The 22,544-nt window shown below is 50.8% G+C and overlaps 1 protein-coding gene across 1 annotated transcript in view; it reads left to right on the top strand.

Moving 5' to 3' along the window:
* Positions 1 to 20,906, top strand: part of PGM2L1 (phosphoglucomutase 2 like 1) — a 48,507-nt gene extending 27,601 nt beyond the window's left edge. The window contains exons 5-14 of the mRNA XM_077341165.1: positions 1,431 to 1,514; positions 3,395 to 3,588; positions 4,660 to 4,849; positions 5,737 to 5,834; positions 6,598 to 6,778; positions 9,254 to 9,347; positions 10,722 to 10,851; positions 12,652 to 12,841; positions 15,261 to 15,394; positions 16,081 to 20,906. Coding sequence (XP_077197280.1) covers positions 1,431 to 1,514; positions 3,395 to 3,588; positions 4,660 to 4,849; positions 5,737 to 5,834; positions 6,598 to 6,778; positions 9,254 to 9,347; positions 10,722 to 10,851; positions 12,652 to 12,841; positions 15,261 to 15,394; positions 16,081 to 16,183 — 1,398 coding nt within the window. The 3' untranslated portion in view covers positions 16,184 to 20,906. The remainder of the gene's footprint in view (positions 1 to 1,430; positions 1,515 to 3,394; positions 3,589 to 4,659; positions 4,850 to 5,736; positions 5,835 to 6,597; positions 6,779 to 9,253; positions 9,348 to 10,721; positions 10,852 to 12,651; positions 12,842 to 15,260; positions 15,395 to 16,080) is intronic.
* Positions 20,907 to 22,544: the final 1,638 nt, after the last annotated feature.

Raw genomic sequence — 22,544 nt, 5'->3', positions numbered from 1 at the left:
CGTGTGCAGTTCTTGCGTGGAAAGTGATCTCGCTTTCCAGGGAACCACAGACCTTGCTTCGGTCTCAGCAGCCAGCTTTCCACCTTCCCTCTGTTTCAGACAGATGGGGTCCCCCATGGCAAGCTACTTTCCATAAAGCTGGGGATGTGGACTGTGCTCCAGAGCAATGCCGCAAATGCACCCTGTGTATTGTGTGCTTAAAGAGGCTTCCTGGATGGCAGCCACTGGCTGAGCACATCTAAGTCCTCCTGAAATCCATGGGGCGAGTGTATAGTTGTTTCCCTGGATCACGCTCATGAACTGCTGACTTGTGCCCAGTTACGGACGTTGCTGTTTTTGCCAAATTACAAGTTTCTAAAGCCTTTCCTGAGCACCGTGGGGGTCTTATTAAGAGCCGCTCTCGGTTTTTGAATCCCAGCTAGTCTCTGTGTGTTGGGGATGAGAAAATGGCTCTGAAGCAGGAGTGGACAACCTGTGGTTCCCCAGATGTCCATGGCGTACAATTCCCGCGAGCCTATGCCAACATGCTGGTAAGGACTCATGGGAATTGTAGTTCATGGACATTTGGAGAGCCACCGTTTGGCCACCCCTGCTCTAAATGATGTGTTGTTTTTTGAAAAATCTGACGAAATCTGACCAAGAATAGAATTCATTGAGGCACTTTGTATGGGGAATCATACATATTGTAGCAGTGTTTGCCCACTTGTAGAAGTATGTTATCTTGTGCAGTAGACGTCTGTCTGTCTGTCTGTCTGTCTGTCTGTCTGTCTGTCTGTCTGTCTGTCTATCATATGGCATGTCTGAAAGCCAAGCAATGGACATTCGGAGGTGGTCTACCATTGCCTGCCTCTGTGCCATGACCCATGGGGTTTCTCGGAGGTCTCCCAAATATCAGCCAGGGTTGGACCTTCTTAGGTTCCAAGGTCTGGGCTGTCCTGTTCAGGGCAGTTAACAAAACTCCCAAGAAGTATATTGCAAAAGGGAAACTTACATTCATTCAGATAGAAGATTCAGGCTGCAGTCAAAAGGAGAGAGACCAGCCTAATTTGAAAGAGCACTAGTCTCTGTCACAAGCGGCTAGATAATCTGGTGTCATGTCTGTAGGAGTCTGGGGGTTTCTACAGTGGTATGCGAGATAGAACAAAAGGTACGGGGCGGGAGGAGAGGTCAGAGGGCAGCTCCCTCTGACAAAGAGAAGCATCCCATTCAAGGAGATGACACCCCTGCGCACTTAGAGCAATGTAGCCCCCCCCCTTCAATGTCTAGCTGGGCCTGCTGGGCCACTCACACCAGCACATCATTCTGGATCCCATTCTGAACAAGAGACATGGCGGGAAAAAGTCCAGGCGTGTTCCTTGCGGATAGTTGTGTCACGTGTTTTCCTTCCCGGAGGTTGCTGCACTGCTGAGACTCTGCCTCTTGTCTTGCAGCCCTATGCCGTTCAGGAGCTCGGAGCTGTTGCCGGGGTGATGATCACCGCTTCCCATAACCGCAAGGAAGACAACGGGTACAAGGTATGCTGGCAGCTCTCTGCTTGCCTGTGGCCCTTTAAATAAAAAGATCTGTACTGCGTGGGACAGTTGCTGGCCCAGGCTGCAGTATTCAGATCACTGTGAGCCAAGTGTTCTGCTAGAGCACTGGCTCTCAACCTTGGGGTCCCGACCCCAAGTGGGGTCACCTGGCCCCTTCCGTGGGGTCAGCAGGACAGGTTGGTGACAGCGGCGGCTGGTGGCACCTAGCGATGTTGAAGCCATGGCACTGGCCACCTCCATGCTGCCTCTAGAGGGTTGTGTGCTTGTGCGTGCGCCTGCACAAGTGTGCCCGCTGCCACCACCACCAGAGTTGGGGGCGCAGCGTTACAGCAGTTGAGAACCTCTGTGCTAGAGGAAAACATATTAAGAAAAAACATGGCTTTTTAAAAACCCAAAGTATTTTTAAAACTCAGAGCATGGCCTTTTCTTGGAACCTGTAAGAGCACGTTGGGTTTGTGCAGTCAATCAATCAATAGATGTTGGGTTTGTGCAGTCAATCAATCAATCAATCAATCAATCATCTCTTTTATTGTGTAGTGATCAGCATGTCAGAATAGGATCTGGGAAGATTCAGGTTCAAATCTCCACCCTATCATGGAAGCGGACTGGGTGACCATTCTCAGCCAAGCCTCTCTTACAAGGTTGTTGTGAGACTAAAAGGGAGGAGAGGAGAAACCATATAAACCACTTTGGGTCCTCATTTGGGGATACAGATGAATTAAATACATTCAAAGTTGTCATTGCTTGTTAATATTGTTTCCCACTTTCCTCAGCCACTCCTGTGATAAATATACATTTTTGGAAACGTACAAATAGAAAAGCACTCCCCCCCACCTTGCTTCATTGTCCATTGTATGAGTTATAGGTCTTTTCAGGAAATACGAGTGAGGGCTGGGGTCAGAGGTGTTTATGAAATTACGCACGAGGTGGAAAAGGCAGATAGAAACAGCTCTTTCTCCCTTCCCCCCAGTACTAGAACTCTGGGAAGCTGATGGGCAGTAGATTGAGGCCAGAAGAAGTACTACTTTACTCAACAATTAATTAATTGTGGCATTCAGCATAAGGGACCTCTTGCCCACAATGGGGTCAGTTTCCTCATGAAACCAGTTTGACTCTTCTTCCGACCGTTGGACTACCTCCTTCTGCATGTACAACCTCCACAGCGAGATTGAGATCTGCAGATCCACTTTCTTGATGATGGGTTGCTCATTGGAGAGTCCAAGTCTCAACTCCCATGTCATGTAGTTTTGACTAGAGGCACCTTTGACTAGAGGCACCATGTAGTTTTGACTAGAGGCTACTTCGACCTCACCATCAACTCTGTGAAACACTATTCCATTGATGTAGATTCCTGGGGAAAAGCAAGTTGGGAAAGCAGTGTTACTATTACAGTTTCGTTAACTGGCCCTCACCTAACTCCATGGTAAGTGAGCTTGTTAATCTCCCACGTGGGACTGCACAGAAGACACCAAGATGAAAATATGGTTGCAGTTACCTATAACTGATATTCAGCGAGTGTCTTCTGTGCAGGCACACATCCCTCCCTCCTTCCCCACCGTGGGCCATACAGCTCCTTCTTGATCTGGGAATGGAGTTCAAAGCTGTGCTGTGGGGGAGCACTTAGCAATAGACTCTAGAAGCTGGTAGAAAACTCTGTGGCAGGCATGCTCTAAAGCAGCCTCATGTGGGACTGCACAGAAGACACTCGATCATCAGTTATAGGTGAGTGCAACTATGTTTTACATTGCTGAATTTGATGAATTTCTACATAAACGTCATTACCAGATGCTTGCCTAGTCTGAAGATGTTCCGTAATTCTGACTCAGACCCTCTGCTGGAATTCTTGGCCTCTCTTGCTGTAGGTGTACTGGGAAAACGGAGCTCAGATCACCTCCCCTCACGATAAAGAGATTTTGAAATGCATCGAGGAATGTGTTGAGCCGTGGGATGACTCCTGGAATGAGAACCTGGTAGATACCAGCACTTTGACCCGAGATCCTTTGCAGAAAATTTGTGCAAGCTACATGGAGGATTTGAAAAAGATCTGTTACCACAGGTAAGGCTCCCAAGGAAGACGCATTCAGGTTATGCAAGGGCCACTTCTGTATACACAAAGATTCCAGAAGACGATGTGTGGAGTTTGGTAGTATCCAGGTGTTGATAGGTGTCGATTTTCTTTGTGCAATCTAATTACCAATTTCCTCTTAGAAGGATGGTACTGTGGAAGAGGGGAGCTTGGACGTTATCAGTGCAGCCGGCCTTAGAATCAGAACCATAGAGTTGGAAGGGGCCACACAGGCCATCTAGTCCAGCCCCCTGCTCAATGCAGGATCAGCCCAAAGCATCCTAAAGCATCCAAGAAAAGTGTGTATCCAACCTTTGCTTGAAGACTGCCAGTGAGGGGGACCTCACCACCTCCTTAGGCAGCCTATTCCACTGCTGAACTACTCTGACTGTGAACATTTTTTTCTGATATCTAGCCGATATCGTTGTACTTGTAGTTGAAACCCATTACTGCATGTCCTCTCCTCTGCAGCCAACAGAAGCAGCATCCTGCCCTCCTCCAAATGACAACCTTTCAAATACTTAAAGAGGGCTATCATGTCCCCTTGAGTCAGTCTTGCACAAATGAGGTCATGTGCCCCTGGGCACAAGCCTTGTTTGTGCGCTTTTCCTGGGAATAGGGGGCAGCCTGCCTGCTGTCGATTAGGGGTGGGGCTTCTGGTGTTATACTGCTCAGTGTATTGCCTATCCAATCAGTTTCAGCAAGAATCATAGAATCACAGAATCATAGAATCATAGAGTTGGAAGGGGCCACACAGGCCATCTAGTCCACCCCTTGCTCAACGCAGGATTAGCCCTAAGCATCCTAAAGCAAAGAATAATTGTGAGCTTCGTACTGCTACCTCGATAAACTGCTTTTGCTGCTATTGCAAATGTGTTCGTTGAGGAAGTCGACAGGGATCTGACGTCGGGCCCACTTTCCTCAGCTCCGACTACTGAGCCTGTTTCGGGTCCCCATCGGTCCACTAGGTTCTCACAGACCCAACTATCAAGATGGCTCCTGTCCAAAAACAGTTGCTGTCAATCATCTTTTCTTCTGCATCGCTGTGTTTCTCTCTTGCAGGAAGCTGAACACGCAAACCGGCCTGAAGTTTGTGCACACTTCTTTTCACGGGGTCGGTCACGACTACGTGCAGTTGGCCTTCCAGGCGTTTGGCTTCCAGCCCCCCATCCCAGTCCCCGAGCAGAAAGATCCGGATCCGGACTTCTCGACTGTAAAATGCCCAAATCCCGAGGAAGGAGAATCTGTGCTGGTAACTGTCAAGCGACTGCTGTGCAGTCCGCAGGGCCGTGTGCAAGGAGCCCATCTGCCTAAACACTCATGCGCCGGTTAGAGCAGGGCTCCAGGGAGTGCCATGCTGCCTGCCCAACACCTGGTGTTTTCCTGGGTGGGGACAGGAGGGGCATTTACCCAGTAAGGCTTCTGAGCATTGGTTGGCTGCGCAGATTATTTTAAAAGATCCTTTGGCAGCAGCTGCTGCTGCACCATAAAGATCTTCACTGTGAACCTGAGGCAGCCATTTTGTGGCTGAGCCCCCCACACTGTCAGAATTCTCAAAGTTCCTGCAGGCTCGGAAAGGTTAGGGGCCCCTGGGTTCGAGGGCTGGACTTGGAGCTGGGAGATCTAAGTTTGAATCCATGCTTTGCCATGGAGGCACACTGGGTGACCCGGGGCCTGTCCCATGTGCTAAGCCAAGCCTATTTCGCAGGGTTGTTGTGAGGATAGGGGAGAACAGTGTAATACACCTCGCATCCCATGAAAGGTGGGGTGTAAATGGATTAATGAAACGTAATAAATTGTGAGCTAATAACGTGGGCCTTCAGGCAGAAGGAGAATCCAGTTGGCTGTTCTGAATGGATTGAAGGAACTCATGGCTTCTTCCAGCTCGGAGTCGTGGTTAAGAGCTATAAGCTGGAGAACTCGGTTTGATTCCCCACTCCTCCATAGGCAGCCACCTGGGTGACCTTGGGCCAGTCGCAGTTCTCTTAGAGAAGTTCTCACAGAGCTCTCCCGGCCTCACCTACCTCACAGGGTGTTTGTTGCGAGGGGGGGAAGAGTCGGTGAATGTAAGCTGCTTTGGACTCCTTCAGGAAGTAAATAGTGGGGTGCAACAAACAGCTCTTCTTCTTCTTGTTGCAGGAACTGTCCCTGCGGCTTGCGGAGAAGGAAGGTGCTCGGGTGGTGGTGGCGACAGATCCCGATGCCGACAGACTAGCTGTGGCAGAGCTGCAGGAGAAGTAAGTGGGGTGGCCCTTGGCGACGTCAGAAAGAAGGGAAGCACCATTTCTCCTCCGAAAGGTCCCTCCAAATGAGGCACTGCATCCTTCTCTGGGCCTTTGGGCTAAGATCAAATTTGGGAGTGCATGACCCCTGTGGCTGAAGGGTTGGAGGTAGAGTTGAATTCCTCTGGTGTCTTAGTTTCACAAGCTGATCTGCAGGAGAAGATGTAGATTCGTGTCCAGTAACACCTTAGCTGGAAGGGACCTCGCCCCGTGACCCCTGCTCTGTGGTCAGAGGAAGGCAGAAACTTCCGGGATCCCGCTCTGGCCAGGAGGGAAATTCCTTCCTGACCCCGAAGTGGCCATTGGCATTACCCTGCGCATGTAAGCAAGGGCCCCGAGAGCTGATCCCTGGCTCTGCCCTTCTTGCCCTCCTCATCTGCCTAAATTCATTATAAGTCACAGACTCAGCATGGCTGTCGGATGGCCAACTCACCAAAGGAGGAACCACTCTGGCTGCCAGAAAGGTCTTCCTAATGTGACTCTTTTGATTTGAGAGATGAGCAAATTCTTTTTTTTGGGGGGGGGGGGGATAAGCTTTTGAGAGTCAAAGCTCTGGGTCTGAGTGCACAGTCTGAGTCAGTAAGCATTGACTCTCAAAAGCGTATCCCCTGGTTGGTCTTTAAGGGGCTGCTGTGTTCGAATCGCGCTCTTTGGTGTCTTGGAGCTGGCCGCTCATTTCTTCTCAGCGTCTGATGCTCTCTTTCCCTCCCTCCCGCAGTGGCCGCTGGAAAGTCTTCACAGGCAACGAGCTGGCAGCTCTGTTTGGGTGGTGGATGTTTACTTGCTGGAAGGAGAACTGCTCAAAGGACAGTGACGTCAAGAATGTTTACATGCTGGCAACCACAGTCTCCTCCAAAATCCTGAAAGCCATTGCACTCAAAGAAGGATTCCACTTTGAAGTAAGGGGCTACGCCGCATTTCCCATGTTAAAAAAACTCCCCCCCCCCAAAAAAAAAGTGGAACTGTTTCTAGAATTCTGGCACGGAGTGATGGGTGCAACTACAAAGCAACTTCTTCAGGAGGCAAAGCCAAGCAAAAAATGTCTAGAACACTAAATAAATAAATCAGCTTGGCCGGCAGAAGGCTCCAGGTTCAATCCAGTTAAAAGGACCAGGCTGGAGGGGACAGGAAAGACCTCAACCTGAAACCCTGGAGAGCCATGAGGAGGGGCTGGGGATCAGTAGAAGAGCCTCTGCTTGGCATGCAAAAGGTCCCCGGTTCAATCCCCAACATCTCCAGTTAATAGGACCAGGCAGGAAGGGATGGGAGAGATCTCTGCCTGAGACCCTGGAGAGCCATGGAGGGGGGCTGTGGTTCAGTGGCAAAGCATCTACCTGGCAGGCAGGAGGTCCCAGGTTCCGTCTCCAGCATTGCTAATTAAAAGGACCAGGCAGGAGGGGATGGGGAAGACCTCTGCCAGTCTGAGTGGACAATGCTGACCTTGACATACCAAGGGTCTGATTCAGAATAAGGCAGCTCCACGTGTTCATGTGTTCAGTTGGCTGGCCAAGAGCTTTTGCTTCATGCAGTTTGCTCCTTTGTAGCAAGTAAGTGCATTGGTCCATGAAGGTCAGTGTAGTCCCTGATCTCCTTCCATAGGCAGCAGCTCTGTAGGGTCTCAGGTGGAGGGCTCTCCTGTCGCCTGCTGCCCGGCCCTGTTTTCTTAACGAGACAGGAGGTATTGAACCTGGGCCCTTCTCTGTGGCCAGCATGGATTACTTTTGAACCTTTGCTGCCCTCTGGTGTACAACTTGGCATATTGGTGCTGTAGTTTCTTTTGGATCGAATGCTCAAATAAGATGCCCCCTGACCTGGGATAGGCCAGGTGCACCCGATCTCATCAGATCTCAGAGGCTAAGCCGGTTCTTGGCCAGTATTTGGATGGGTGGCCCCCAAGGAACACTTGAGTCATGATGGGGAGGCAGGCAAGGGAAAGCCACCTCCGAGCGTCTCTTGCTAGGCTACCATACAATAGTAGGATCTCCTGACTTTGCATGCCGTACCATAAATAAATGTATCGCAAGAATCTTCAGATGTATCGGAAGAGACTGCAGAGACTCAGAAACACTCCTCCCCTGCCACAAAGTTGGTTAGTCTCAAAGGTGCTCCTGCTCTTCTCTAGAACTCAAGGTGACAATTGAAAGTTTGTAGCTGTAAGAGTGCTTGTTGCACTGACCAGGAAAACTTCCTTAAAGGCAAGTTCCTTTATTCAGAGGCATTCTCCCTTCATCATTTCACGCTACAGATTATAGTCTGATGACAGTAATAAGGTGCTTTCCCAGAACTTAAGAGCCATGAATCTTAGACCAAGATTTATACTCTGCCAGTATGTTAGCTGCTGTGGGGAATGACCTCTTTGGCCCAGTTGTTGGTCAAGCAACCGGAAGGGACTGTCACATGGATAGGGAGCATGCATTTATTTACTCACGTTCTTCATTTATAGCAACCTTTCTAATTTTTTTTTACCCTTGAGAGACCCCTGAAACATTCTTCAGGTTTCAAGAAAGCCCAGAAGTGGCATGATTGTGCAGAATAGGGTTGGGAAGCAGAGCCCCCCCCCTTCCTACCCCCTCCAGGCCCATCTTTGGCCATTTTGGGAGGGGTGTGTGAGTCAACATGATCATATATCACTCAATAAATTTCAACAATTTTAAAATATATATATAAAAATAATTAACTCCCCCCCCCCTTTCAAGGCTGTCAAGAAACCCCAGGGTTTCAAGTAACCCTGGCTGAGAAAGCCTGATTTATTGCATGCCTTTCTCTCTGAGGCTCTACGTGGGGTTCCCAAATTTATGAGCCTGCAGGTACCTTTGAAATTGTGACATGGATGGTTGACACAGCCACCAGCTGGCTGCCACAGTGAAGGTCCTTGTGCCACGGTAGCAGCAGCTGCCAAAGCAAGACTCTTAAAGATCTGCAGAGCCAATCAGAAGCCTTGCTGGGCAATAGCCCCACCTACCTCCACCCACCTTCTAAAATCTCTTGGCAGGTTCCAGGAAAGGTGTTGGTGTGTGCCATGGGCACCACTTTGGGGACCCCTTCTCTAGGTGATTTCTGACTAGAAACAAAGCAGTAAGAAAGAATCATAGAATCACAGAGTTGGAAGGGACCTCCTGGGTCATCTAGTCCAACCCCCTGCACTATGCAGGACACCCACAAGAACACGCCACAAGCAGTTTCATCAAAGTAACCGTATAACAAAAGGAGAGAGCATTGGTCTCAAGAGATGGTACAATACGGGTAGTAAAGTGGGGTTATAAGATTGGAGAAGAGTTGCGGGTGCGGATTCGAACCCAGGCCTCCCAGGCCAGGCGGAGTCACAGTACAGTGGTGACCCCTGCCCACAAAGGTCCCGCCTCCTCTTGTTTCAGGATACACTCCCTGGCTTCAAATGGATTGGCAGCAGAGTCAAAGACCTCCTGCGTAACGGCAAAGAAGTCCTGTTTGCCTTTGAAGAGTCCATAGGTAAGCACAGCCAGGCGCCTGCATCCAGGAGCCTTTTAAGAATGCTCCGTTGTTCTTCTGAGTGTGCTCCTGAAATTTCATAACCATCTATGTTGTTGAAGTTCATGTTATTAACAGTTGGTGGCTTAGGGTTTTTCTTATCCGAGATAGCAGGCTTGGATAAGTTTCCAGAGATCTCTTGTCTTTGCAGTGAGAGACAATGTAAAACCTGGGGGGGGGAGGGGAGGGGTCAGACCTTAGCTTTGTATTCTCTGGCAGTTTCTCCTTCACTGATCAACACTGAATTGATGCCCCACTCCTCCTTGGCGTTGCTCATAAATGAGGGGCACAGAAGGACCAGCACGGCTGCCCTGTGAAATGTGCTTGGGAGAGAGATCTCTGACTTGTTGGATGGATGTCCAGAATCAAATCTGACAATGTGATGAACGAGCAGGTTGCTGGTTTGCAACGTGGCTATGGGGAAGAGGAATAATTGGGTTGGATAGACATGGGCATTTCACATCACTGGGCCAGTAGAAAGATTCCGGTGGGCAGCTGTGTGGGTCTGTAGCAGCAGAACAAAATTAGAATCCGATTTTAATTCTTGGGATAAACTTTTGCATACAGCCAACTTGGTGTACTGATAAAGGCATCCCCTGTGCAAGCACCCGGTCGTGTCTGACCCTTGGGGTGACGCCCTCTACCGTTTTCTTGGCAGCCTCAATACAGTGTGGTTTGCCAGTGCCTTCCCCAGTCATTACCGTTTACCCCCCAGCAAGCTGGGTACTCATTTTACCAACCTCAGAAGGATGGAAGGCTGAGTCGACCTTGAGCCGGCTGCTGGGACCGAACTCCCAGCCTCATGGTCAGAGCTTCAGACAGCATGTCGGCTGCTTTACCACTCTGCGCCACAAGAGGCTCTTAAGAGTGGTGGATTAATATGGTGAGCCAGGTTTGATTCCCCACTCCTCCTCCACATGCAGCTAGCTGCATGACCTTGAGACAGTCCTGTTAGAGCTGCTCTCACAGAGCAGTTCTGTGAGAGCTCTCTCAGCCCCACCTCCCACACAGGGTGTCTGTTGTGGGGAGTGGAAGGAAGGCGATTGGAAGCTGCATGCACACTTTAACCTCTCATGGGTGGGTTGTGTGAATCTGTCTGGTCCTTCCAAAAGTACTTTGGTGAGAATCTCTGAATGGTTGTGGGATAAGGCAGGTACGTATGCCATCCTGCCGCTGGCTTCATAAAAACCTGCCAGTGCTTTTGTTATCGCTGTTATTCTTTCACATTTTATCATTTCAAGAGTGGTGAGCTTGCCTTCCCATGACAATCCATAATAGATAAGCGCCCTCCCTAAAGAGAGCCACGCTCAGCCCGGGATGCTTTCTGGTTCGCAGGTTTCATGTGCGGCACTTCCGTCTTGGACAAAGACGGCGTGAGCGCAGCCGTGGTGACCGCTGAAATGGCCGTGTTTCTGGACACCCAGAGCCGAACTCTGGCACAGCAGCTAACGGAAATCTACAAAATGTAAGTTCTGTAACGGATTGGGGGTGGGGGGGGGGTCAGTCTGTAGCGAAGCGGGGAGTTGACGCGAGCCCTCTTCCGTTGCGATGACGTCGGTACTACAGCCTTGCAGCCTGGGAGATGGGGCTGCCTCTGTGACCTTCCTGATAGATGTTTGGTTGCCTTTTGTGTGCCTAGGGGGCAGCGCACATTTGCACAGACCAAAATCTGGAAATGTGTGTGTTGCCCCTTTCATACTGAGTGGCACGTGCTCACTTGTTGTAGAAGCATCGAATCATCTAGTTCAGGGGTAGTCAAACTGCGGCCCTCCAGATGTCCATGGACTACAATTCCCAGGAGCCCCCTGCCAGCGAATGCTGTCAGGGGGCTCCTGGGAATTGTAGTCCATGGACATCTGGAGGGCTGCAGTTTGACTACCCCTGATCTCGTTGGAAGGGGTCTCCAGGGTCATCTAGTCCAACCCCCAGCAGCATGCAGGAAATTCGCAACTACCTGTCCACCACAGGACCCCAATTCCATGCCCAGCTGATGCCTCCCTCCCCCAAAACCAGAATCCCTGGTCAGTCTGGCCTGGAAAAAATTGCAATTGGCATTTGAAGAGGAAGAAGTGTCAGGTTTTATACTCTGCTTTTCACTACCCGAAGGAGTTTCAGAGTGGCTTACAATCACTTTCCCTTCCTCACCCCACAATAGACACCCTGTGAGGCAGGTGGGGCTGAGAGAGCTCTGACAGAACTGCTCTGTGGGAACTGCTCAAACAGAACTGTGACTGGCCCAAAGTCGCCCAGCTGGTTTGTATGGCTTCTGAACTGGCTTAGAGGCCCTGTGAGGGTATAAACCTGGGACGGAAATCTTTTCAACAAAGGCATCTGTGGGAGGAGAGGCTCACCAGAAGAAAGTAGTCTTTTCTCTCCATGTTTGCTTAAGCCTTTACTCCTTCTATTCTCCACCTTTCTGTCATGAACCCCGATTCATGCCATCCATGGCCCCATCCATTCCTGCATTTTTCACACTTCTCTGTCCTCCCCGGCCAGCTCTGGCCAAGGCTGTAAAGCAAAAAATCTGTGCTCTGAGAACCTCACTCCCTTCCTTTCCCAGCGGGAGAGGCTCCATCTGAATGTATCAATCTTACTGTAAGTGTCCTTGCGGAGACAACTCAAAGTCTCAACAAAGTGCCAACCGCTTGATAAGGTTCCTGGCCATCTGGCCGCTTGGGAACCGGCTTTCTTTTGTTACCTCTCTGCTCTCCCGCCGAAATACCTTCGGCCCCCCCTCCCCTACTTGGTCAGCCCTATAACTACCCCACTTGTTCCCCTTACACTTTGTTATTATCAAGACCTTTGCTTAGGAAGATCTTGGCATGCTTTATCTTTCTGTGGACTTAGCCTAATAAAGCTCTTTCTTGGAAATTTGCAATTGACGGATTTCGGATGTGCTTTTACTGGGGACTCCACAGGCTGGGCTCAGCCAGATTCCTGACACTTTCTCCCCAGCTGGGACCGCGAACAGGCTTCCATTTTTCTCCTAGCCTCCATTTTATCCTCACAACAACCCTGCCAGGCAGGATAGGCTGGCAGTGTACGACAGATCCAGGGTCATGCCGTGTAAGGATTTGAACCAGGGTCTTCCAGCTCCTAGCGACTACACAGCACTGTCTCAGTATATCTTAGGAAAGAGCAGCAAGGAAATGGCTGTATTCACTCAACCAGAGCAATGGAGTTCTAAGAGCTTTCACTTTAATGACTTCAGTGTGCCACCATGTGCACCAAAGATCTTTTCACCGCAGCTTTTCTTCCCCTGTAGCTACGGCCATCACATTTCAAAAACCTCCTACTTCCTGTGCTACGATCCCGCGACCATCAAGCGGATATTCGAGAGGCTGCGGAACTTTGGTTCGCCCGGCTCTTATCCAGAATGCTGCGGGGCGTACAGCATCCTGCACGTCCGGGACGTCACCACGGGCTACGACAGCAGCCAGCAGAACAAAAAGTCGGTGAGTTTCCAGCGCAGGATGGTGGTGGGAGCTCCCTTCTTGTCCTCCCACCCTTGTGCCTCCCCATCCTGGTGCTCGTCTCCCTTGCCCATACCTAACCTGCAGTTGCAGCTGTCCACACCATCTATGTGTCTTTTCCCTGATGGCTCTGGTTGGTGGATGTCGCTGGGAGTGCCACCGTCAAGGCCATCTGGAGCACTGCTCACACCCCTTTCCTGGCAGCGCTGGGCAGCACATGCAGGCTGGAGTGTGGGTATCTAAGCACTCCCAAACCAGAAGAGAAAGAAGAAAAGCTTTTTCTTTTTGGTACTTGGGAGTCTCCAAGTGGCTTCCAATCGCCGTCTCTTCTTCTCCCCACGACAGGCACCCTGTGAGGCTCTGAGCGAACCATGATTGGCTCAAGGCCACCAATCTGGCTGGGTGGGGAATCAAACCCAGTTCTTCAGGTTAGAGGCTGTCACTTTTAGCCACGCTGTGAGCATCAGAGGAGGGGCATGGGTGGGGAGCCTGCAGCAGTGACCCTACCAGAAGCCCTGGGCTTCGACGTCTGAGCCCCTGGTCATGCAGACTGCCTGGCCCCCAGCCATACGGAAGGCCGCAGACAAGGGGGAAAGGCAGGGATTCTCAAGGGTTCAAATGCAATTTCCTCTAGAACGTGGTCAGAGGCCAGGGGCAGTTTAATTCAGGGCATCAGCTTTCGTGGGGCATGCACAGTTTTGAAGTATCTGAGGAAGCATGCATACACACAAAGGTTTTACCTAGATTTAAACTTGTTGGTCTTCAAGGGGCCCCTGGACTCAAACTTAGTTCTGTTGCCTCAGACCAACATGGCCACTTGCCAGAATCTTAACTTCCTCTAGTTTAATCAGAGAGGAAGGAGAAGCTGGCATCCTGTCTTCAGTTGTACCAGTCAAGTTTCAGCTGACATGGTCAAGTTTCTGCAGAGTAAGCAGAAATCCCCATGCACGTGTCTGGTGTCCAAAGTGACTTGCTGCCATCTCTTTCGGAGCAGAAGACGCGTTATCGAACGGGCATGCAGGGGATGTTCCATCACAAGGCCTGTGTAGCCTTTCACCTCGATCCCTGCTTGTCCAGGAAATAGCTAAGTCAGCTAACAACCAGCTCTCCAGAACCAGTTCGGCATTCTTGAACTCAGACTTCCTGTGAACGCGCTACGCCGGGGTCTGTTGAAGCTAAAACAGAAAGCCTGCCATGGCATGTTAAAGATGGGCAGATTTATTGCAGTGGAAGCTTTGGTGGGATTCCAGAACTGCCTCTGAAATGCAGGGGATGTGGGGTGATTAAAAAAGAATACACCAAGAAAGAGGAGAATAAACCGGCACTGTGGTGGCTTCTGCAACTGAAGTTACAGTATTTTGATCTGCACAGCCAATCAGATTTCAAGTGACCAACACACTTTCTAATAACAGCTGATGGGCATCAAGAAAGGTGCCCATAAGGTGTCGTGGCACCCATGGGCAGTTTTTTGGGAACGCTTGCATGAAATGCTGCCAAAGAGAGTGATTAAAATGTGGAATTTGCTGCCAGAGGGTAGCATTAAAGGGGGTTTAAACAGATTCATGGATAAGAAGTTTATCAGTGGCTCTTAGCCATGGTGATGGAGAGGAACCTCCCCATCCAGGGGCACTAAACATGTGAGTTCCAGAGACGGGAGGAAACATCATCAAATCATAGAATCATAGAGTTGAAAGGGATCTCCAGGGTCATCTCGTCCAACCCCTTGCACCATGCAGGAACTCACAGTGACCCCAATTTCATGCCCAAGTTATTCCCCCCCACACATACACCAAAAAGCTCCAGAATCCAGCCTGGCCTGGAGGAAATTCACCTGCTTCAGCCACTCTGCCGTTGTTGACCCTCCTTAGGAGCTGGTAGGCCACTGTACCTTCATTGGACATTGGTCTGATCTAATAAGGCTTTAGCAAACTATACACAGTGGTATAGACCAGGCTTTCTCAACCAAGGTTTTGTGAAGCCCTGGGTTTTCTTGACAGCCCTGGAAGGGTTTCCTGAATGGGTGGATGTTAATTAATTTGTAATATATTTTTAAAATTGGTTAAACATTTATTGGGTGATATGACTACATCTGGTCATGTCGACCCATCTACCCCTCCAAAATGGCCAGTGATGGGCCGGGAAGGGCAGGCAGGCAGGCAGGAAGGCCCTTTTAAGTAATCCACTTTGGCCTGGTTTGTGGGGAGCTAAGAGAGCAGGAGCCTCCCTGGCCTCCTTGGGCAGGCCATCCCACAGGCCCGTGACGGAGAAGGCACATGGTGCTTCTTCCCAGCTGTGGGTTGGCGCCTGCAGCAGAGCCAAAACCCGGGTATGTAGAAAGACGGGGAGGAGACGTCTCTTGACCAGCTGAGTCTCAGGTTCCCTGCTCCTTCTGTCGCAACAGGTGCTTCCGGTGAGCAAGAACAGCCAGATGATCACCTTCACCTTCCAAAACGGTTGCGTCGCCACCCTCCGGACAAGCGGAACGGAACCAAAGATCAAATATTACGCCGAGATGTGCGCCCCGCCAGAACAGAGGTAGGGGGCACAGAGTCTTTGGGACTCCCGGTCCAGATTGTATGCCTCTGTCGGCCAAGGGATTTGAGCGCTCCCCAACGACAGGCCCGTGCCTTGGAAGGTACAAATAGACGCTTCCACTTGCTGAGCCGCCAGCTAAAGGGAGCCGGTTGATGCAAGACTAGGTTAAAATTAAAGGAGGAAAGATACTAGCTGGACATGAGGCATAAGATTTCTGTACTCCGAGTCGTTCTGCTGTGGAACGGACTGCAGGGGGAGGTGGTGAGCTCCCCCTCACTGGCAGCCTTCTCAGGGATGCTCTAGAGCAGGGGTAGTCAAACTGCGGCCCTCCAGATGTCCATGGACTACAATTCCCAGGAGCCCCTGCCAGCGAATGCTGGCAGGGGCTTCTGGGAATTGTAGTCCATGGACATCTGGAGGGCCGCAGTTTGACTACCCCTGCTCTAGAGCAGGAGTGGCCAAACTGTGGCTCCCCAGAGCATGCTGGCAGGGGCTCATGGGAATTGTAGTCCATGGACATCTGGAGAGCCACAGCTTGTCCACCCCTGATCTCGAGATCAAGAAAGCTTAGGATGGGAGTGGAGTAATGGAAATCCCTCCCCCCACTTTCCCCTTTCAGATAAGACTGTGGCTCTTTGGATGGGGCTGGGGTTCCCTCCCTGACCACTGCCTCCTCTTCCCCTCAGTGACCTGGCCTTCCTGGAAGAGGACCTGCGGACACTCATCGACGCCCTGGTCGAGCATTTCCTGGAGCCCAGCAAGAACGGACTGGTCTGGCGTTCCGTGTAGCCCCCCCCCCCCCCTTGGCTGTCCTACGAGTCACTTTACGCACCGCGTTGTGCAGAACAAAGGAACCAAGAACAGAGCTCCCCTTTGCATTGATTTAATGTGTGTTTGTGTATGCGTCCTCTATCTGGAAGCAATATTGTGTCCTCTGCTGTTTCCATCCCAAGCGGTGAAGCTGGCCATCCCGGTGCCTTCCAGATCCCTGTGGGAAACTCCCTTCCCTCAACGCTCACCGGAAAGGTCCAGGCCGCTTCTGCCCAGGTGACCAGGGGCTGATCGGTGGCAGATTCTCCTTCCACTAGCACGGCTCTTGGGGGTGGGGGTGGGGGAACAACCCTGTCATTTCCGCTGGTTCTCTCTAGCATTCGACTAATTTCAGGCATCTGCATTCCCCGATTTGCACAAATCCACGGCAACTGGCTGGCGGTCCTCCGTCGGAAAGGGGTAGGGGTCACACCTGGACTGACACGCAGTCTCGCCTCTTAAGCAGCTGTGTTTGACTGTGAGTGTCCTAGCTGTCCAAGAGTCTTAATTCTATCCCTGCTCTTCCCCCCTCCGCTAGGTGGGTCCATGTTGCCTCATTGTAATGAGGGTTCCAGCGACCGAGATTCCCTTCTTTGCTGCGAGGTGCTCTCCCTGCTTGTGTGTTTGTGTCCGTCTGGGACCTTTCTCAAAGTTTACTTAACCGTGGAAGAAGAGGGGCAAGTGGCAGTCTTGAGGTTGGGCTGGCCTCGGAGTACCCCCTCAGTAGTACGGATGCGGTTTTTGCTTCCAGGAGGATTCAAGCTGCCGGGAGGCACCCGACTGTGGCTGCGCCAATTTTGCCTTCTTGGGCCACCTTCCAAATCCCGTCACCCTTCTGAAAACAATGAAAGGACAGTTGTTTCCTATCAAATTGCAACCCAGAGTAGGATGGCTCTTCGGCTTCGGCTTGTGGCTGTTCCAACTGTCGTGGTCTCGTAGCAGTGGCTAAAATTTCACAGGAGCGTGGGTCCCTAAAGAAGGCTAGTCGGGGATTGGGCTGGGGACGCTTCCCTAACCACCACCTGTGGGGTGTCTTGCTGGCTTTACTCACCACTGAGCATCTGTTAACATGTTATTTGCAAAATCTTGTTCAGCTCTGTTTCCGGCTCTGCACAGAGCCTTATTATGTTGCAGCTGGAGAGCCAGAACATCTCAAGAAGGGGGGAAAGCTTTCTTTGACAGCTCTTGGCTCAGCTGAAGACACGAGATAGAAAAGTATATTTTTTAAAAATGCAAGAAGGATCTTGCAGGCTATTGGTGGAGACCTCATCCCCATTTGTCACTGCAGAACAGCTTGACTTTTCAGTAATGCCACCTGGATAACCTTGGGAAGGTTCTTCTCCATGCTCATTTTGTCCCGTGGCTTGGGTTTATTTTATTTTCTGCTTTGCTCCCTCTACCGGCCAATTCAATATAACATTGTTATATGTCAAGGATATTTCCCTGTACTTCAAATCTGCAGGGAAATATGTTCGACATACCACAATGTATTATTGAATCAACCACTAGGGGGAGCAAAGCCCAAGCAGAACAGCAAGACCCCTGAAAAAACAGGAACAGGCAAAAGACAAAAATGAGGAGAGCTGGAAGAGGAACCGCACATGGTGTGCGCGCGAAGGGTCATCCGATGGTCCAGGGAGGCTCAAGGATCCCAAGAAAGTAGAGCCTAGTTTGTATTCTGGCCAGTGCTTGGAGGCCCTGCTTGCATCAGGTCTCTGGGGTGACGCGTGTTGAATCGCAGTTGGCTTTACCTCTGGGTCAGGGAAAGGTGACAGGAGATCTGGCTGCTGGCATCGGAGGTGGTCTGAACCAGAGAAGTGGGGCTTGCGTGACTGATTGCCCCTCCACATCTTAAAATCCCTTCCACGTACAAAACTAGCATCTTGAGGAGACAGTTTTTGTATGCAGCAACTCTTTTTCGTCCGTGGAAGAACACCCAGTAGACTGAAAGGATGGAGACCAGACTAAGGCTGGTCATGCAGCCTTCCTGCCCAAGAAAGTCCCTGACTTGAGTTCTGGCACTACGAATAAGTCAGGACCCCCCCCCGGAACGTGTTTAACCTCCGTGCTTCCTCCCCACTGAGCAGCCTCCTCCAGGTAAACGGAGCAGGCCAAGAGTGCACTCCGAGTTTAGGTAACCCAAGTTGGCTTAGCTCAGCTGCCACTGTTTGGTTCTGCCCTTCTCTTCCCCTCCAAGCGGGTTGGGACTTGTAAGGCAGTGCAGATGACCTGGTTGGGATCCTTTCTTTTGGGTTTGGGGAGGGGGGGGCAGTGAATGCCGACTGGAGCTGTTTGATGTGTGACGTATCAAAATACCTGCTGTACCTGAATGTATGAAGAGGACAGGAATCTGCCTGCCCTTTGTCCGGTTTTGGGGCACTCTGCCAGGAACAATTTCCAGGCATGTGTCGAAGAATTCTAAGCATAAGGCAAGGGTGGCCGAACTACGGCTCTCCAGATGCCCACGGACTACAATTACCATGAGCCCCTGCCAGCGCGCTGGCAGGGGCTCATGGTAATTGTAGTCCGTGGACATCTGGAGAGCTACAGGTCGGCCACCCCTGGCATAGGGGATATTGTGGCGGGATTTTGTCTTTGATTGATGTGATATTTATTTATTATTTTTATTTAAAGCTTAAACGCCTTCCGGATTGAGTGAAATGTACTGAATGCCAAACCTTCCTTTTTTAAAGAAGACTTTGTTTGCCTCTTTCATTGACTGTATATTTAATACGTGTATTTACAGCACAGGAACGTTACGGGGGGAGCACTGAAACGACAGGGCTCTCCGGATTTCTTTCTTCTTTTTGTTTGTGGTGTAGGAAGGCATCCAAAGACGTTTAGGGCAGATCTTTTTGCCCGCCTCTCAGAGATCCATTGTGCTTTGAGACCGGGTTTCCATCTCACCAAAGTTGTCGCTCTTTGAATGCAGAGGGTGGTTTGTCTTTTCAAAGGGGGGGGGTGGGAGGGAAGGAGGGAGGGAGCATTCCCTCTCACATGAGGGTTGACCAATATTTGGCCAGGGGGTCGGATGGCTTTTGTGGCGGAGACCTGCAAACTGCACCACAGAGATATAATTCTTCCCTGGGACAAGAGTTCTGTTGGGGGGCTGCGATTTCTCTTGCCCCCCCCCCAAGTGACAGAGGGAGGATGTTGCCCCCTTCATTGCATGTGTTGAAGGCTGACTCACTAGGGGTGTACCAGCTACTGTCCTCAATGGGTTTTCCTCCTCGAGGATGCTTGAAAATCCATTTTGGAAATCGCTCCGTTCCCCCCCCCCCTGCTCTTCCTCTCTCCTCTTGTGAAAGACCATCCCTTTGTCTTTCTTTTTTTCCCCTCTGGTGGGTAGCACGTGGTCCCACCGCCCTTTGACTCCCCTTCTTCTCCCCAGGGGGTCTGCTCTTGCCAGGGGAAGGCTATTTTAAACTAAGAACACCTGAAGCACTTTTCAAAAGGCCTGGGGGCTCGGCCAGGTGGCTGAGATGGGGCTTTCCTTCTGAGATGCCAGCGTGGACTGATTTTTACCAGGCTGGTGCATAAGAACTCATCATCCTTTAAAAAAAAAATAACAACTGCATTTTATTGGTTCACCCCCTCCTTTTGGGGGGGGGGGAATTAAAGGTATCTTCTTTGTCCTATGAACATATCCTACTGTCCTGAATGAGATGAGGATCCTGGCTTTTGCTGGGTTCTCAAGAAAGCACCGGGTGCTGGGAACGTTTGTAATAAAACCGTGAATTGAATTCCCAGCTTCCTTTTAAGCGCGGGAATATTCTAACCTTTCCTTGAAAATAGGGGTGGGTGGGAGCTGCTTTACCATCCATAATAACTAACGGGAGACCCCCCCCCAATTTGTGAATTCCCTGATGTGATTCAGCCAGCTGTTGTGGGAAAGACCCGGCAGCAGAACCCCCAGTTACACCGGGGCAGTTTCAAGTAGCGGGAAGCCCCACGTGTGTGTCCCCCTCTCCCGCTAAAAGTCTTAAAATTAAACGCAAATGGCATTTGCTCTCCTCTGGAGGCACAAAGTTGTATATTAGTTTGGAGGCTCACCGTAAGAGGAAGGCAGGGGAGTAGCATTTTAATCTCCTGCCTTTCCTTGAAGAAAGAGCCCCACCTGGAGAGGTTTGAATCTGTGGGGTAAAACCCCTGGGGTGTTGTCCCGTAAACCCCACTCTGTGTTTCAGGTTTCTGCAGGGCCAGCCACTGACAACTCGAGAATCCTAGAAACCGAGGGTGAAATTGTGTGTGTTCCTTTTTTGAGAAAGTAGGTGGTTCTGGTGAATGTTCAAAAACAAGAGAGCAGCGTTTGCGTTCACAGCTATATTTTGTCCTCGGCATGTGCCCCAATCCAAGGGATGCTGACCCCTAACCCCCCAGTAACTTATCCACATCCACCGGGTAGCCCACGCTTCTTGCAGGGGGACGAGAAAGGTCAGTGTGCCTCTCCCAACCCCAGCATGCTCCTTCTTGGACTTTGATTTCAGGACAATCCTCTTCCAGGTGGTCACGGGCCTGTCCTCCCCTCAGCCGCGGTATGGGAAAGGCGCCTCTTTCCGCCCCAAAGCCGTTTTCCTCCTCAAATGGTTGTTATCGTAAATGTGGACTGAACATTTTGCACTTTGATTCTGTTGGAAGTATTTTTGGTGTATGATGTGGATTTAGTTGAATGAAGTGTTAAGTTAATAAAAAGTTCTCTTCACAGACGTTTCCAAGCCTCATTTCTTTGGGTGTTCCAAAGGAGGCAGGGGAAGGGGCAGCCACCGAAAGGGCCCTGCATGTTCAGTGTTGGGGAGTAGCCCCAAGCAGAGTAAGCAATTCTACAGTTAAGAGTGCTGGACTAGTATCTAGGAGATCCAGGTTCGAATCCCCAGTTGTGCATTGCTGGGTGACCTTGGGCCTTGTCATAATAGCTCAGCCTAACCTACCTCACAAGAGCCTCTTGTGGTGCAGGGTGGTAAGGCAGCAGACATGCTGTCTGAAGCTCTGCCCATGAGGCTGGGAGTTCGATCCCAGCAGCCGGCTCAAGGTTGACTCAGCCTTCCATCCTTCCAAGGTCGGTAAAATGAGTACCCAGCTTGCTGGGGGGTAAACGGTAATGACTGGGGAAGGCACTGGCAAACCACCCCGTATTGAGTCTGCCATGAAAACGCTGGAGGGCATCACCCCAAGGGTCAGACATGACCTGGTGCTTGCACAGGGGATACCTTTACCTTTTAACCTACCTCACAGGATTGTTGTGAGGGAAATAATAGAGGTGAGGCAAATAATAGGAGCGGGTTTGGTTTCTCATTTGGAATAAATGAATTAAATAAATGCTGAGCTTCCATTCACTGACCCTCATTGGCCATTATCCTTCCCAGGGACCAGCCCAGAACCTCCAGCGACCCCTTCTGAGTATGATGTAAAGGGGGGGGGGAATTGCCTGTCACTTGTGTGTTGATGGTTAGGGCAGGCTTCCTCAGTGGCCCTGGAAGCAGCTCTCAAAGGGAAATATATATATATTTAAAATTGTGAAAAATATATCAAGTGATATGACCATATTTTAGTCATGTGGACCTGCCCCTCCTTCTCAAAATGGCCAGTGATGGGCCTGGAGGGGGTGGGAAGGGGAGGGGCCCTGGGTGGGCGTGTCCACAGCTCTGCTTCCCAGCCATATTCTGCCCGATGGCACCACTTCGGGGGTTTCTGGAAGCCTGAAGAATGTCTCAGGAGGTGGTCAAGGGTAAAAAAGGTTGAAAAAGGCTGATTTAACTCATTGATTTCAGAAAACGATGCAAGGCCTTTCTGCCATAAGTTTCCCAAGTGCAGTTTCTATCGGCCACACTGAAAGTATAATTCTGCTCAAAAACGATTCCTAAAAACCCAGAAAAGCAACGGCAGCCCCTGTTTCCACAATCTGGTCAGGCCTGCCGGAGGAACAGGCGAGGGAGGGCTCACGGTCTTGCAGTGGGGTTGGTGCCTCACTTGGGGGTGCCCTGGCCCAGCGCAGGAGGTCCGTGGCGCTCTTGGCAAAGAGCTTTCCCTCTGCTCTTCTCGTACACCTGCACCTCGACCGCAGCCAAGCAATGGCTTTGAACCTTCGTTTCCAGAAAGATCACAGAATCACAGAATCCTAGAGTTGGAAGGGGCCATGCAGGGCCATCTAGTCCCACCCCCTGCTCTATGCAGGATCAGCCCAGAGCATCTTAAAGCATCAAACAAACCAAAAGGTCCTGCAGTTCTGGAACGCAGAGGAGCTGAGCCTGAAGCATCCAAAGGGCTGGAGTCTGAAAAAGATCCCGGGGGAGGGAGGGGAGGCAACACTAAACTGAGGTCTGCTATCCAGGGGTTGGCGAAC

Source organism: Paroedura picta, chromosome 6 (genome assembly GCF_049243985.1).
Source record: "Paroedura picta isolate Pp20150507F chromosome 6, Ppicta_v3.0, whole genome shotgun sequence".
Classification (NCBI taxonomy): Eukaryota; Metazoa; Chordata; class Lepidosauria; order Squamata; family Gekkonidae; genus Paroedura; species Paroedura picta.
Note: the sequence above shows the minus strand (reverse complement) of the source record. Positions and strands in the feature narration are given on the sequence as shown.